General features: G+C 42.8%; 1 protein-coding gene across 3 annotated transcripts in view; it reads left to right on the plus strand.

Annotated features, from left to right (window-relative positions):
* Positions 1–13,301, plus strand: part of Actr3b (actin related protein 3B) — an 84,235-nt gene that overhangs the window by 28,624 nt on the left and 42,310 nt on the right. Inside the window, exons 1-2 of one of the 3 annotated variants that reach the window (XM_036180907.1) lie at positions 5,225–5,286; positions 5,467–5,522. The exons of 1 other annotated variant lie outside the window; for it this stretch is intronic. In XM_036180907.1, coding sequence (XP_036036800.1) covers positions 5,277–5,286; positions 5,467–5,522 — 66 coding nt within the window. In that variant the 5' untranslated portion in view covers positions 5,225–5,276. Of the gene's footprint in view, positions 1–5,224; positions 5,287–5,466; positions 5,523–13,301 lie in introns of those variants that run through there. One more of the 3 variants, XM_036180909.1, reaches the window with a different exon arrangement.

A 13,301-nucleotide genomic window follows, 5' to 3' on the forward strand; every position in this document is an offset into this window, starting at 1 on the left:
TAGGGAAGGGGTGTGGAAGGGACTAGAATAGGAAAGCAGGGTTGGGTGTGCGAGAGGGTGTGAGGCCTCACTGGATCTCTCTGTCTCTCTGTCTCTCTGTCTGTCTCTGTCTCTGTCTCTGTCTCTGTCTCTCTCTCTCTCACACACACACACACACACACACACACACACACACACACACACACACGAGAGACATGGTCTCATTATGTAGACCTTGCTGTCTAGGAACTCACTGTGTACACCAGTCTGGCCCAAAATCTATCTGCCTCTGCCATCTGAGTGCTGGGACTAAAGGCATGCGCCACCACCCTCAGCCCCTCAGTGAATACCTTTGATTTTGATTTTGAACCTGGGGACCACATTCTTTCACAAAGAAACATTGGCATTGCTTCACACCACTGTTGAAGTGTGCCATCCTTAGCTTCTCCCTCTGTTTCTCCGGATTTCCATGTGGGTGGTCTCAGGTCAGGGAGTGTGGAAGGTCATATTAAGTGAGTATAGATAAGCTGGTTTATGTGATTCTGAGAATGGTGCCTTCTCTGCCGTTCTGGATGGCTTTTGAAAGAAGTATTAAAGCACAGAACCAAGGGCTTTTAATACAAAATTTAAGTACTCTTCCTCCCTCCCTCCCTCCCTCTTTCCCTCCCTTCCTTTCCTTTCCTTTTTCCTTTTCTTTTCTTTTCTTTTCTTTTCTTTCTTTCTTTCTTTTTTTTTTTTTTGAGTCAGAGTCTCACTGCAAGTCTGGTCTGGAACTTATGTAGCCCAGGCTGGCCTCAAACCCAAGTCAATCTTCCTGTCTTGGCCACCTAAGTGCTGATTATAGGCTTGGCCCATTTATTCCATTGAAAGTTGATGGTCTTACATGCTTACAACTTGTTTGGGAAAACCTGGTTAGCATAGTTCTTCCCATGAGATTCAAAACACATGTGACACCAGAGGAAACATACAGAATTCAGTATGTGTGTGTGTGTGTGTGGGGGGGCACTTTCAAAGTAGAAACATAATGCAGGCGGCCCTAAGGAAAAGATGTGGTAGACATGATTGCCTAGCTTGTTTAACTAATTACAGTTTGGGAAATGTACATTTCAGTGCACTGCATGCATGGTGGTGGTTCCAAGGCTTGTTGAGGTGATAACTACCTTGGTGATGAGTGTGTAAGTATGGTCCATGATATTCACGCAATCATGACAAAGTCACCTGATAGTGCATTCTTAGTATGTATCCCTGCTGAGTGACTCCTAACTGCATAACTCAAGATAAGCAACAGTGAGGAAATCATCCATTTATATGAGCAGATGTTAATATCAGTGTGGAAAGAGTTTACAAAAAATTGGTTGATAGACAGTAAATTCTGTTGGAGACTATTGGTGAAATTATTAAGGCCACTCCATGTACTTCAAAAAGGAGGTTTATTTTGTGGGGAAACTTACAAGTGAAGGGAAAGGTTACAGTGTCATTATTAAACCTGAACGTGTAGATGTGTTTTATTTCATGATGGTGGTGAGTAGTGAGTTACTTCATTAGAATGTGACTGTGAGGTTGGGAGCTTGCACTGCATAATGGAAAGGTGATTGTATATGATGTAGGTTAGATCTGGGAATTAGTTCTAGGCTGGCTGACAGTTAGAACCCATAGGAGCAAAGGAAATAGGATGTTAGTGCAGGTGCTGGGTTCTTCCTGGAAGTCTTGCTCTGGGCCTGGGAACGTGTATGGTAGATTCTTGTCATGGTGTCTCATGCTTTGCAGGCATCTGCTCAGATGATCTTAAACTTGCTTATGAGACTCAATTTGAAGTCACATTTTTAATAGACATTTTAAGGACCATTCTGAAGATCTTTGGATTGTTTCCCTCCTCCCCCTCAGTGTTCTAGGTGACTCAACAGTGTGAGCTACATAGATTCTATCTAGTCAGGAAACTGATACCCATGGGAAGCTTGGTTTGTAAATGGGAACTTGAACACTTTCCAGATTTAAGGATTGGGTTTTTCTTGTTGATTGTTTGGAGGGGGCAGGTTCTAGAAAGTATTTGGAGATAGGCACCTTGTAGGTTACTTTTACAGTTATAATTCATAGGTTCTCAGAGAAGTCTGGTGGGAGCCTATATTGATAGAGAATTTACTAAAATTTTGAATTTGAAAATTTGTGTTAGATATTCCTTACATCGTGATTATTTGAAGTCACAAAAGCCAAAGATACTTGATACTTTATAGAGAACAGTACAGGAAATCTGAAAGACATTTACTTACCATGATGTGATTATAGTCTGCGTCTCTGCTGGTGCGTGCCTCCCCTCCCCCTCATGGTCTAGTGCTCCATGGAGGGCAGGAAAGAGTCTCACAATTCAGCGTGTAAAAATGTAATATATCTTTACGGTGGTTCGCCTCAGGTGGGAAGATCACTGCATAGTGTTTAAAGTGCTTAAGGTGCCCTCACACCACTGTGGGGGGCAGGTGCTAATGGATGTGTGGGCTCAGGCTGTTACTCCAGATGTTCTAAGTGGCACTGACTGTTCTGGCTGGAGTTTGGAGCAGTAGGGCCCTAAGAGTTCCTGTGCATTTCTCTCATCTGACGTCTTGTTGCAGTGGGCATTGGTTAGGGTGCAGGGAAGAGCACTGTGCCCGGAAGATGGGATGGAGCTGATGAAGGCTATCGGTGTCTACTAGAGTCCCCATTAAGGGCCATTTCATCCTCACTAGTCCTCGAGTCAGACTGCTCCGGTCCAAACAGTGACCACTGCGGTTTAGCGCAAAGTACATTTAAAAAAATGAAACATTAAAAAAAATACTTTTGGTGAAGCGTCTCAAGTGAAGTAGACAAAGTACACTAAAAACATAAAAAATTAGTACTTTTTCTTTTTTATAAAACACAGGTTTGTGTTGTTTGTTTGTTTTGTGCTGAGGTTCTCACGTAGCCCAGGCTGGCCCTATACTTGCTGTGATGCAGAAGCTGAGGATGACCTTGAGCTCTCAATCTTTCTACCTCTGCCTTCCAAGTGCTGATTATAAGCGTGTGCTACTATGCCTGACTACCTTTCAAATTTTTAACTAAAGATATATTTCAAACATCTAGGGAAAAAATGATAGTAAAATAAAAAGTGAAACTTAAAAGCACAACATTGTATTGTTTTTTATATATGTTATCTCCATTGTATTATTGCCCCAACAATACTGAAGGGGTAGGGAAATCAACATACAAAGAGGTGAAGTAGTTTCCTCAGATTTGGCAACTAGCAAGGTAGGATTTGAATCCAGGACATCCAGTGCCAAAGTATATGGCCTTATTTTGTTGTTGTTGTTTGTTTGTTTTTGAGATGGTCTCACTATGTAGATCTGGTTGTCCTAGAACTTGCTCTGTAGACCAGGCTGGCCTAGAACACACAGAGATACACCTGCCTCTGTCTCCCAAGTGCTGAGATTAAAGGCCTGTGCCATTATGAAAGAGCATAGTTTTAAATCACAACAACAAAAACACTTGATTAAAAAAATAGCAAACACGAGTGATACTTAGCACCTAATATTAATAAATGCCTGTGTATTGCCATATTTTGAACACATTACATGTGGTAGATCTTTTCTCATCTGAACAGGAGTTCATATTAGAGTCTGATTTCTTTTTTTTCTGGTTTCATCACTTTTTGTTCCCATGACCTTAATCATCACTCCAGTAGCTCAGCATCTGTTAAGAGCATCACCAGGAACTTAGGAAAATCTGCTATGCACCCAGATTCTGTTCCAGGAAGCAGAGATAGGGCCATAAGTGCCAGGAACACATAAGCTAACAGTGGGAAAGAATGGATTTATTTACATGACTTAAGTGCAAGGGTAGAGTTTTGGGGAGTAGATGGCTAATCAATGACATGGCTTGTTAAAAAACATGTAATTTGGCTTCATGATTTAGTGATTTCCAGCCTGCTTATTGGTTCTGGAAGCTTTTTAGCCTTGGGTCAGTAACTCAGTTCTTTGGAGCATCTCCAGAATGATGGTCATGTTAGGAATGAGCTGGCTGTCTTTGTTTGTCTTTGAGTCTGTCACTATGTAGCTGGACTTGGACTGACTGTTTTCCTGCCTCAGCCTCCCTAGTGCTGGGATTATAGGCTGTGATACCATGCTGTGCTGGTCTTGGATTCTCAAGTTCAATCTGTGTTGGCTTCGTTTTCCAAAGCCTTCGGCTCTTGGTTGGCCTAGAAACTTTCTCTCCTGTGGGTCTATGATCCCTGACATGGGAGACTGGATTCACTTGATTATTAATTTCTGTTCCCAGCTCTGAAGTGTGTGGAATGGTAGGGGCTTCAGATGGGTCTTGTCTTGTAGGGCCTAGGAGTCTCAGAGTCTGGCCTAGCCCTCTGCGGTGGTATGAAGAACTCACCTCCCTTAGAAGGTGGACAGAAGGTGTGATGTGAGGGCAGCCAGCTTGCTGGTGTCACTCACTGTGCTAAACCAAAGCCAGCATATGGTAAAGTATATTTTTAAAAAATCATAAAATTACAAGAATTGGGAAATATCAAATGGAAGCATTTAATATCAAACATCTTGAAATAATTTGTAAATGAGAACAAATCCACTGTTCCTGTCTAGTCCTAGGAAGTGTTTTAGCTCTGTAAGCAAAGGCTGGCTGCACTGACTGCTGTGTTGAGCTCTGCAGAGGGAGTGGGGCGCTGGTCCTCAGCTCCCAAGACTGCATTTCTGTGTACCCTTCCAGCAGATGGTCTGAGTGATGTGTCACCCTCCCCCCTTTTATATTTAGGAGATTATCGAATGCTTTTGGAACAGAAAGTAGTATTTTGGCATTTGTTTTCGTAAAGACTTTTGGAATCTACCAGAGTATCTTGACAGAAAGTGGGCTTCTTTTGAAGCGTGATGGTAGAGAGATGCTCCCGTCGATGATCCCCAGGAGATGGCAGGGGGCTGCGTCTAGACATATGCCGCGGCATTTCAAGAAAATTATATAATCGATCTCTGATGCTCCAAAACTTGAGGAAGTTAGGAAGCAAGTACTTTCTACAGAGCCTGCGCTGGAGTTAGCTGCACAGTTAGCTTTGAGCTCCTTTTCTGCCTTCCCCTGGCTCTGTAGGCTGGGCAGCTTAGCTTTTCAGTGTTCCGGTCTTCCCCTCTGCAAAACTGGGGTACTCTTTGTGTTTTCTTTGTGCTCTTTCGAAGGTGAGAAGAGTGTGAGGGCACAGTGAGAGTCAGGAGGGCCAGAGAGGCAGACACGAGTCCCAGTCCCGTTTCTGTTCTGACACGGCAAGCTGATACTGTCAGCTTCGGCCCTACTTTGAAATGATCCCCAGTGAGCACAGTTTGTTTTTCTCTCTCTATTTTTTTTTTTTTTTTTTTTTTTTTTTAAATTTCAAGGGAGTATTCTAGGCTCGGTGTTTCAGGGCTTGGTGAGCTTATAATAAAAGACATGAGAGGGATGTGGTTGGGAGCATTACCATCTAAACCTGTGTTGATGACTTTGTGCTTTTAGGTATACCAAGCTTGGCTACGCAGGCAACACTGAGCCACAGTTCATTATTCCGTCATGTAAGTAAAGCTCTTCCTTGGGTTCTAAAGGCTTGTGTTTCTCGGCATCTTAAAGCATTCCAGTTCTGTGCATCAAGGTGTTTGAATGTTTTTAGTGTCTTCTTTTAGACCATCACTCCAATTCCTGGGAAGGGCTACCTATTTTGAAAATTGCTCCAGGAGGTGGCCCTGACTGGAACCTCGTTAGCAGCACTCTTGTCCAGGATTCCTTTCTTTGTCATTGGCTTCCTAGTTTTAGCTGCCAGGGGCCTTTCAGTGTGTGGTAAGTGTCTCTAGTGCCTGGACCAATCGCTCTGATTCTTCAAGACTGTTCTGTAATTGTAAGGATGCAGTTTCACCGGCTTAGCTGAGTGTCTGGTGTTGAAAGAATTTTTTTTTTTTTTTTTTTTTTAGTGGAAATGAGAGGTCTAGTGATTGTTCTTACCGTTAAGAAGTATTCTGTTTTGTTTAACTTTCTATCAGCAAAGTGTGATGCACTTACGTGTCAAATGTTGGGCGCATGCTGCCTGTTCCTTATTGCCCACGAAGTCTCTCCGAGGGGTGGTCTGGCTTTAGAGGTAGAATTCTCTGGTTTGAATCCCAGGGACAGTTTTGCCCAAGGGAAAGGGGAATGAACCCAGCACCAAGGGGAAACTTGATTTCTCATTTGCCCCTGATGAAATCCTAGGACCCAGCTTGGACATTAATGGAGGAGAGCCTGGTTAGAATGTATTCAGATCAAGGTCAAAGCCGTTTCGTGGATAGTGTGAGCCTCAGATCACTAGACAATGCACTCCAGATTCCTTGAGGGGGGTTAAGCTACAAGCTCCAGTTCTGTACTTGTAGGATAGCGAACACAGCTCTGGCCTTCTTGGGGTGTGTAGATGCCTCACACGGGCTATTCCTGGTGATGGATGTTACTGGTCTGCCATGTCCTCATTTAAAATTCATAAAGTGGAGTGTTTTTCAGGAAAGACTGCCCAGTGAACAGCAGACAAGGGGACTTACTCAACAGAACCCTAACACAGTTCTGGAAGTCCAGAGTCCAAGTTCAAGGTGCTGCTATGCTTGGTGTCTGGTGAAGCATCTTTTTCTGGGCTTACCGAGGGTCTGTCTTCTGTCCTATTGTGCCTTCATGTTGCCTTTTCTCTATGTGAGAATGTGTGTGTGAGACCTGGTGTCCGTTTTTGTAAGGCCACCACTTTAATTGCCTCATGACCTTTAAAATTCACTGATATTCATAGAAGTCCTGTCTCCAAACTCAGCTGTGCTGGAAGTTGGGGCTTCATTTTTGTGGAGGCATAGTTAGGTCCATGACATCTGACAGCCGTGTGGTGATCAGTCACTGTGCGTTTTACTAGGACGAAGGATCAGTCCATGCTGAGTTGACAAATTGGACTTTCTGGGTTTTGAAAGCAGACATTAGATTTTTTTTTTAAGCTTGTTAAGTGCATCAGCTAAAAGGAGCTGACCATGTCCCCTTTACTTTGCTCTGCTGCCATCTAACACTCAGCACCAGTTGGTGGCACCACTTAACCTGTCATCGTTCATAGAGGATGGAAGGCTGTTATTAGCAGGATTCACTGTCCAGAGACAGGGGAGCCCTCAGTCTGGGGCTGTCAGAACCTCAGCAGTGGCAAGAGCTAGAAGACAATGAATGTTTAATGGCAGTATTAAAAAAAGATTTGTCTCATCTGTTTGAAATTTTACTCATTTATTTTTACGTGTATGGGTGTTGTGCCAGCATGTATATGTGTGTATGCAGTGCCTGCAGAGGCCAGAAGAGGGCATTGGATCCTCTGGGACTGGAGTTAAAGATGAGTTTAAGCCACAATGTGGGTGCTGGGAATTGAACTCAGGTTCTCTGGAAGAGGGGGCACGCTCTTAACTGTGAGCCATCTCTATCCTCATTTTAGTTTGTAATTTATGTTGGTGTGTGTGTGTGTGTGTGTGTGTGTGTGTGTGTGTGTGTGTGTGTGTGTATTAGTGAGTTCAGATGCCTGCAGAGTCCAGGAGAGGACATCAAGTCCCTTGGAGCTGGAGTTTTGGGCAGCCTGAGCCACCTGAGATGGGTGCTAGGAGACAAATTCAAGTCCTCTGCGACAGTAGGATGTGCTCCTAACCAATGAGCCTTCTCTCTCCAGTCCCAAGAAGGGTGATTCTGTTGGCTGAACTTCTCAGGGAGAATGGCAGGAAGCACAGTTGAAGATGTTAGGGCAGATGTGAGGGTGTTTAGGTGGGTACAGGGCTTCAGTTACCCAGGAGGACTGACCCACTGCTCGTCTTGGTGCTGAGAGTGGAACTGTTTTTCTGTATGCAGAGGTCTCATTTACAGGATGAGTTCAAGGATGTGCATGCTGAACGGGCTTCAGGAGAGCTGGATCTGGAGCTAAGCCCTAGAGCTTGCCTGACATGCAACAGACCTGTGTCCCATAGTGCAGGAGAGAAAGAAGGAGGGGGAAGGGAAGATGGACAGGAAGAGGGGCAGAGTGTGTGTTGAGGACTGGAGCAAGACTGTGATCCCCAGGGGCTCAAGGTCAGATCTGGGTGTGGAGAAGTGGAAGCTAGTGGAAGCTCTATGCAGCCTGGCAGGAGATGGGATTGAAGTCTGGAGAAGAGCTTGTGAGAAAGCCTGAATTGTCTTTCTGGGGAATTGCATTTCTCACGTTCACTGGGTCCCGTGGGCTTCCCTCAGGGCCAAAAAAGAATGAATGTGCAGAGACATGGGCAAGCAAGATACCCACACACATACAATAGTTTCCTAAAAGAGAAAGGATACAGAGTCATTTTGTTCTCTGGCAAGATCAAGCTTAACTATGTATAAATTTCAGATTAAACTGTCAAGCCACAAGAACAGAATGTGGGGTGGTAAAGGAAAAAAGACCCTACAATTCATGACATCCACTCAAGTTTGCCAAGAATCTGAAAGCAAAACATAAACCAAAAGAAAAAGAAGAACCATACATATCTCATCCCCAACACATGTGTGCACACGCACACACACACACACACACACACACACACACACACACACACACAAACACTTTAACAGGAAATAAAAGAGGACAACAAAAATTTAAATGACAATAAAGTAAATCTCAACCCTCCCAGAAAACTAACTCTAAATAGTGTGAGCCTGGGTCATGACAGAGCTAAGTTTTGGTTGGGGATTGAGGGGCGGGGATAGAGAGGTGAGAGGGGAGAAGGAAGTGTCGGGAGAGGCAGATGGTACTTCTTTTAACAATTAGATGGTGAGCAACAGAATCCAAGCAAAGCAATTAAGACACACAGAGCCTGGGCTACAGGAGAGGCTCAGTGGCAAAGCACTTGCCTAACTAATGGTCTAGGTCACCCAGCTAACCCAGCACCCACAGCTACAGAGCCCTGATGTCTTTCCCACCCAGCAGGAACACAGAGACCCTTTCCAACCAGGTGCCCAAAAAAGGAGAAGTGAAAGATTTGCTCTTTTACCCCAAAATGGCAGAAACAAAGAGTCATTCCCCCTTTAAAATAAGATCAAGAATGTCATAGCATAATAAACCAAATTCCTGGATTTAGTTTTTGAAAATGAAATTCTCGCCCTAGCAAGAATCAGAAATATCAACTTAAATAAGACAGCTGCTAGATAAGATGGAGATGGTACAGATATTAAATTATTAAACAAGGGCCCTAGAACAAGAATGAAAACATTCTTCAGGTGCAGCCTCAAACACAGAATGTGCACACATGTCATATGAAAGTCAGTTCCCTGGAATAGAATAGGATTTTATTGTTTGGTTGGTTGGGCTTTGGCTTTTGAGACAAGCTCTTCTTGCTATGTGGTCCAGGCTGGTCCCAAGCTCTCCATCCTTCTGTCTCAGCCTCCTGAATGCTAGGATTACAGGCCTGGAGCATCCTGCCTCCTGAATGCTAGGATTACAGGCCTGGAGCATCCATCCTGTCCAGCTCCCAGATTGTTTTTTTTTTCTAGTTATTGTTGTTTTTCTTTTTAGTTTTTAAGATATTTAAGACAGCCAGTCTGATGTCTGGCTTTGAACTCCCTACATATCTAAAAGTAATCTTCAACTCAACAATTTCCTATTTATAGAGAACACTTTTCATCCTACTGAGCCAGTCCATTTGTCTAATGACTATATACACGGTCTAAACTGCAAAATATCTGTAAATGTGTATATACTATAAATACACACCACACTTGCATTTCTCCGGGCCAAACTGCATATCCTTCTCTCTCTCTCCTTCCTTTCTCTCTCCTTCCTCTCTCTCTCTCCCCTTCCCTTCTTTCTCGCCTTATGTATATCACCAGGCACAGCTCTAAGAACATTGTTAAAATTTGAAAAAGCATGGCCATAAAAAAAAACCTATATAGAACCGCTAACGAGACACTAAAACCATGCTCTCTTTAAAGTCAGTAAGACAAAGGTGTCGGCTACCCAGTTCTAGTCACTATTTTAATGAGGTTTCTAGCCAACATACAGCCTCCAAAGACCAGCTATCCGGCTTAGGGAGTAAAGGTGCTTGCCACCACTGATGACCCGAGTTTGATCCCTGGGACCCACATGGGAGAAAAGAATTGACTCTTGTAAGCTGTCCTCTAGCTCCACATGTATACTGTGATGTGTGCACCCACATACAATAAATAAATAAATGTGAAAAAAAACTAATAAAACAGCCACAATAAGGAAACACAGTAAGACTAGAATCAGAAGCCAAGCATATCCATTGCTTGCAGGCAATACAATGGCCTGCAGATGGGGCTCAATCAGTAAAGTGCTTGCTGTGAGAGCAGAAGAGCCTGAGTTCGGATCCCCAGTGTCCAAGTAAAGGACAGGCACAGAGACTAATGTATCCAGAATCTCTGGGAAGGCAGAAACAGGAGTTCATTGGCTGGCCAATCAGCCTAGCAGAGCTCATGAGCTCTAGGTTAATAGAGAGATCCTGTCTCAAAAACTACATGGAGAGCAATGAACAAAGACAGTCATTATCAACCTCTGGCCTCCACACACAGCATGCACGTGTGCACACACCCACGTGAACACGTACGTATACCACAAACACAGAGAGAGGTGGCAGGGAGAAAGGGTCTATCTGCAGACTAATGCCAAATGACAACTCTCAAGAACGTTACTGTTTATCATTTATCTTATCTTAAATTATGCATATATGTCTGCATTTATATGTGGGAATGTGCATGTATATGGCAGATGATCACATGGTCCAGAAGAGGGCATAGGACTCCCTAAGAGCTGGAGGTATAGGGGGTTGTGAGCTGCCTAATATGAGTGCTGGGTACTGAAGCCAGACCCTCTGAAAGAGCGGCACACACTCTCAGCTGCTCCAACACAAGTGTTCCCATGTGCTAGCAATAACTAATTAGAAAACTTAATTTTAAAAATAAATTCACACACAATAAAACATAAACATCTCTAAAAATAAATCTAGCAAAAAAGCATGTACAAGAATTTCAATAACATTATAAAACATTACTGAAAACCCCATAAGATATGAATGAACAATGAAACACTTCTACTGCATTCATGGACAGGAACTGAATATTCAATTCGTATCCATGAATATTAAATTAAAAGCAAAAATTTTAAATTAGCCTATAAAAGAATATCTCTAATCAAGACCTCATTATGGTTTGTTATAATTAACTTAAAACTGATTCTAAAATTTATAGTATAAAGAAAGGAAAAGCCAAATCATTCAAAAAAAAAATGAAAAAAATCAAACCCACTGAAGAAAAATGTATGCCAGGGCAATGAGACTCAAACTGCATACTTGGAGCAGAGACAGAAAAATGCAACCATGAAGCAAAATAAAGACCAAAATGTTGCGAAGCATAGGGAAGGCATGCGGACACACATCTGTAATCCTAGCACTCTGGGGACTGAGGCAGTAGGATTGGAGGTTCTGAGCTATATGGTGAAATTCTGTCAAGAAAAATCTTCCCAAGCATAAACACTGTTTCAATGTGACAAAAAAGGAATATCAAATTGGAATGTACTTTTCAATCACTGGTGTTGGGGCAACTGGCTTGTACTTGAAAATAAGATCAGCTAGCTATCTTTCATACATATTCAAAACTTGAAAAATGCAAAATTCCTTTTGAGTTCTTTGGAATGGGAATGCACTTTTAAAAATAGAAACATTATAAGCCAAAAAACATTGAAATTTTTGACTCTTATCAAAATTTAAAATTTCTAGATGACAAAAAAAAACAATTTAAAAATGTCACAGTGTGCTAGAAATGTAGCTCAGTGTTTAGAACAAACACACAAGGTTTTGTCCCAGTGCCACAAAAATAAACAAATAATCACAAAATAGGAGGCAATATCTGTAACAAGTCAGTGCATGATAGCTAGTATCCCTAGGACACCAAAAATTATCAAAAAATGCAGTTATAAAAATGGACAAAAACATGGAGAGGTACTGAATGATGCTCAGCTTTACTGCTAATCAGCATAGTTTTACATTCACTGAACTTGAGGATAATGGTGAGAAAGTAGAATGTCACTCATGTTGCCAGTGGGCTGAGGTCAACACAGAACTCATGAGATGCCAAGGGCATAGCTGCCATGAAACCAGAGCATCTCTAATCCCTTCTTGGGGAAACAGTGTATGTGCATAAGCAGGTGTTCACTACAATGTTTTGTAAAATAATAAAACTGGAAAATACTCATGTTTTAAAATTTTTAGCTGGACATATGGCCCATGTCTGTAATCCCAGCATGGGGAGGCCAAGGCAGGAGGGTTGTGAGTTTAAGATCTGGTCTACAAAAGGAGACTAAGTTGTACATTCGCATTAGACTCTAGCTTTAGACCTGCATACATTGGCAGCGATGGATACTAAAAACAACACTGAAGAGGCTGTTTTTTGTTTTTTTTTTAAATAATGCTGAAACTTTGCAGGAAATTGTTTTAAGCATGCACAGAGCAGTGAGCACATATGATGTAAAGCTGAAACACAAGACAGAAAATATCCATCAAAGGAAGGGGAGCAAGGAAAGGGCTAGGAAGAAAGAGAGGGGCCGAGACTCGACCTGAAAGGTGTCAGTTACAGACATCTGTCATTGGAGAAACTCACTTTGGGTGACCTCATAGCAGGTGTACTTACACTAAGTAAACATCTCCCAAGGCCTGTCACATGCAGGCCAGTACTGGCCAGCACTTCCTTACATAGCACATGACTATATGTGTTTACTCTGACATGAAGGTGGAATGTTGGTGTGCTTACTGTGGGTAGTGGGCTCAAGGGTCTTTACCATATTCTTTTGCATTTTATTACCCAGACCAAATTTTTAAAAAGCTATATTTAATTTAAAAAAAAAAAAAAACAGGCCAGGAGTAGAGGCACACATTTAATCTCAGCACTCAGGGAGGCAGAGACAAGTAGATCTGTGTGAGGCCAGCCAGGTCTACAAAGAGAGTTCTATGCCAGCCAGGGCTACATAGTAAGACCTGTCTCAAAAAAGAACAACAAAAAAACAGCACCTCAGGACCCCCTCTGCAGTCAAGCTCTCATCCAGAGTTTCCAGCCTCTCCCCTGGTCACCTTCTGGCAACTTTCCCAGCATGCACTGGAACTGCCTTTCTCCCCCAGTCCCTGTCCCTCTGTCCTCTTTCTATGGCTGTGGTCTCCTCAGACTGAACCTTTCAGCGGCCCCCAATAGTCTCCACCAACCTCAAAACAAACATACATGAGAAAAAATAAACTTCCTCCAAACAATGAGGCCTCAACAGACCAGACACAAGCGGAGCCTGGACAGATGAACGGCCAGTCTAGCCCCAGTGCCCA

Source organism: Onychomys torridus, chromosome 3 (genome assembly GCF_903995425.1).
Source record: "Onychomys torridus chromosome 3, mOncTor1.1, whole genome shotgun sequence".
NCBI lineage: Eukaryota > Metazoa > Chordata > Mammalia > Rodentia > Cricetidae > Onychomys > Onychomys torridus.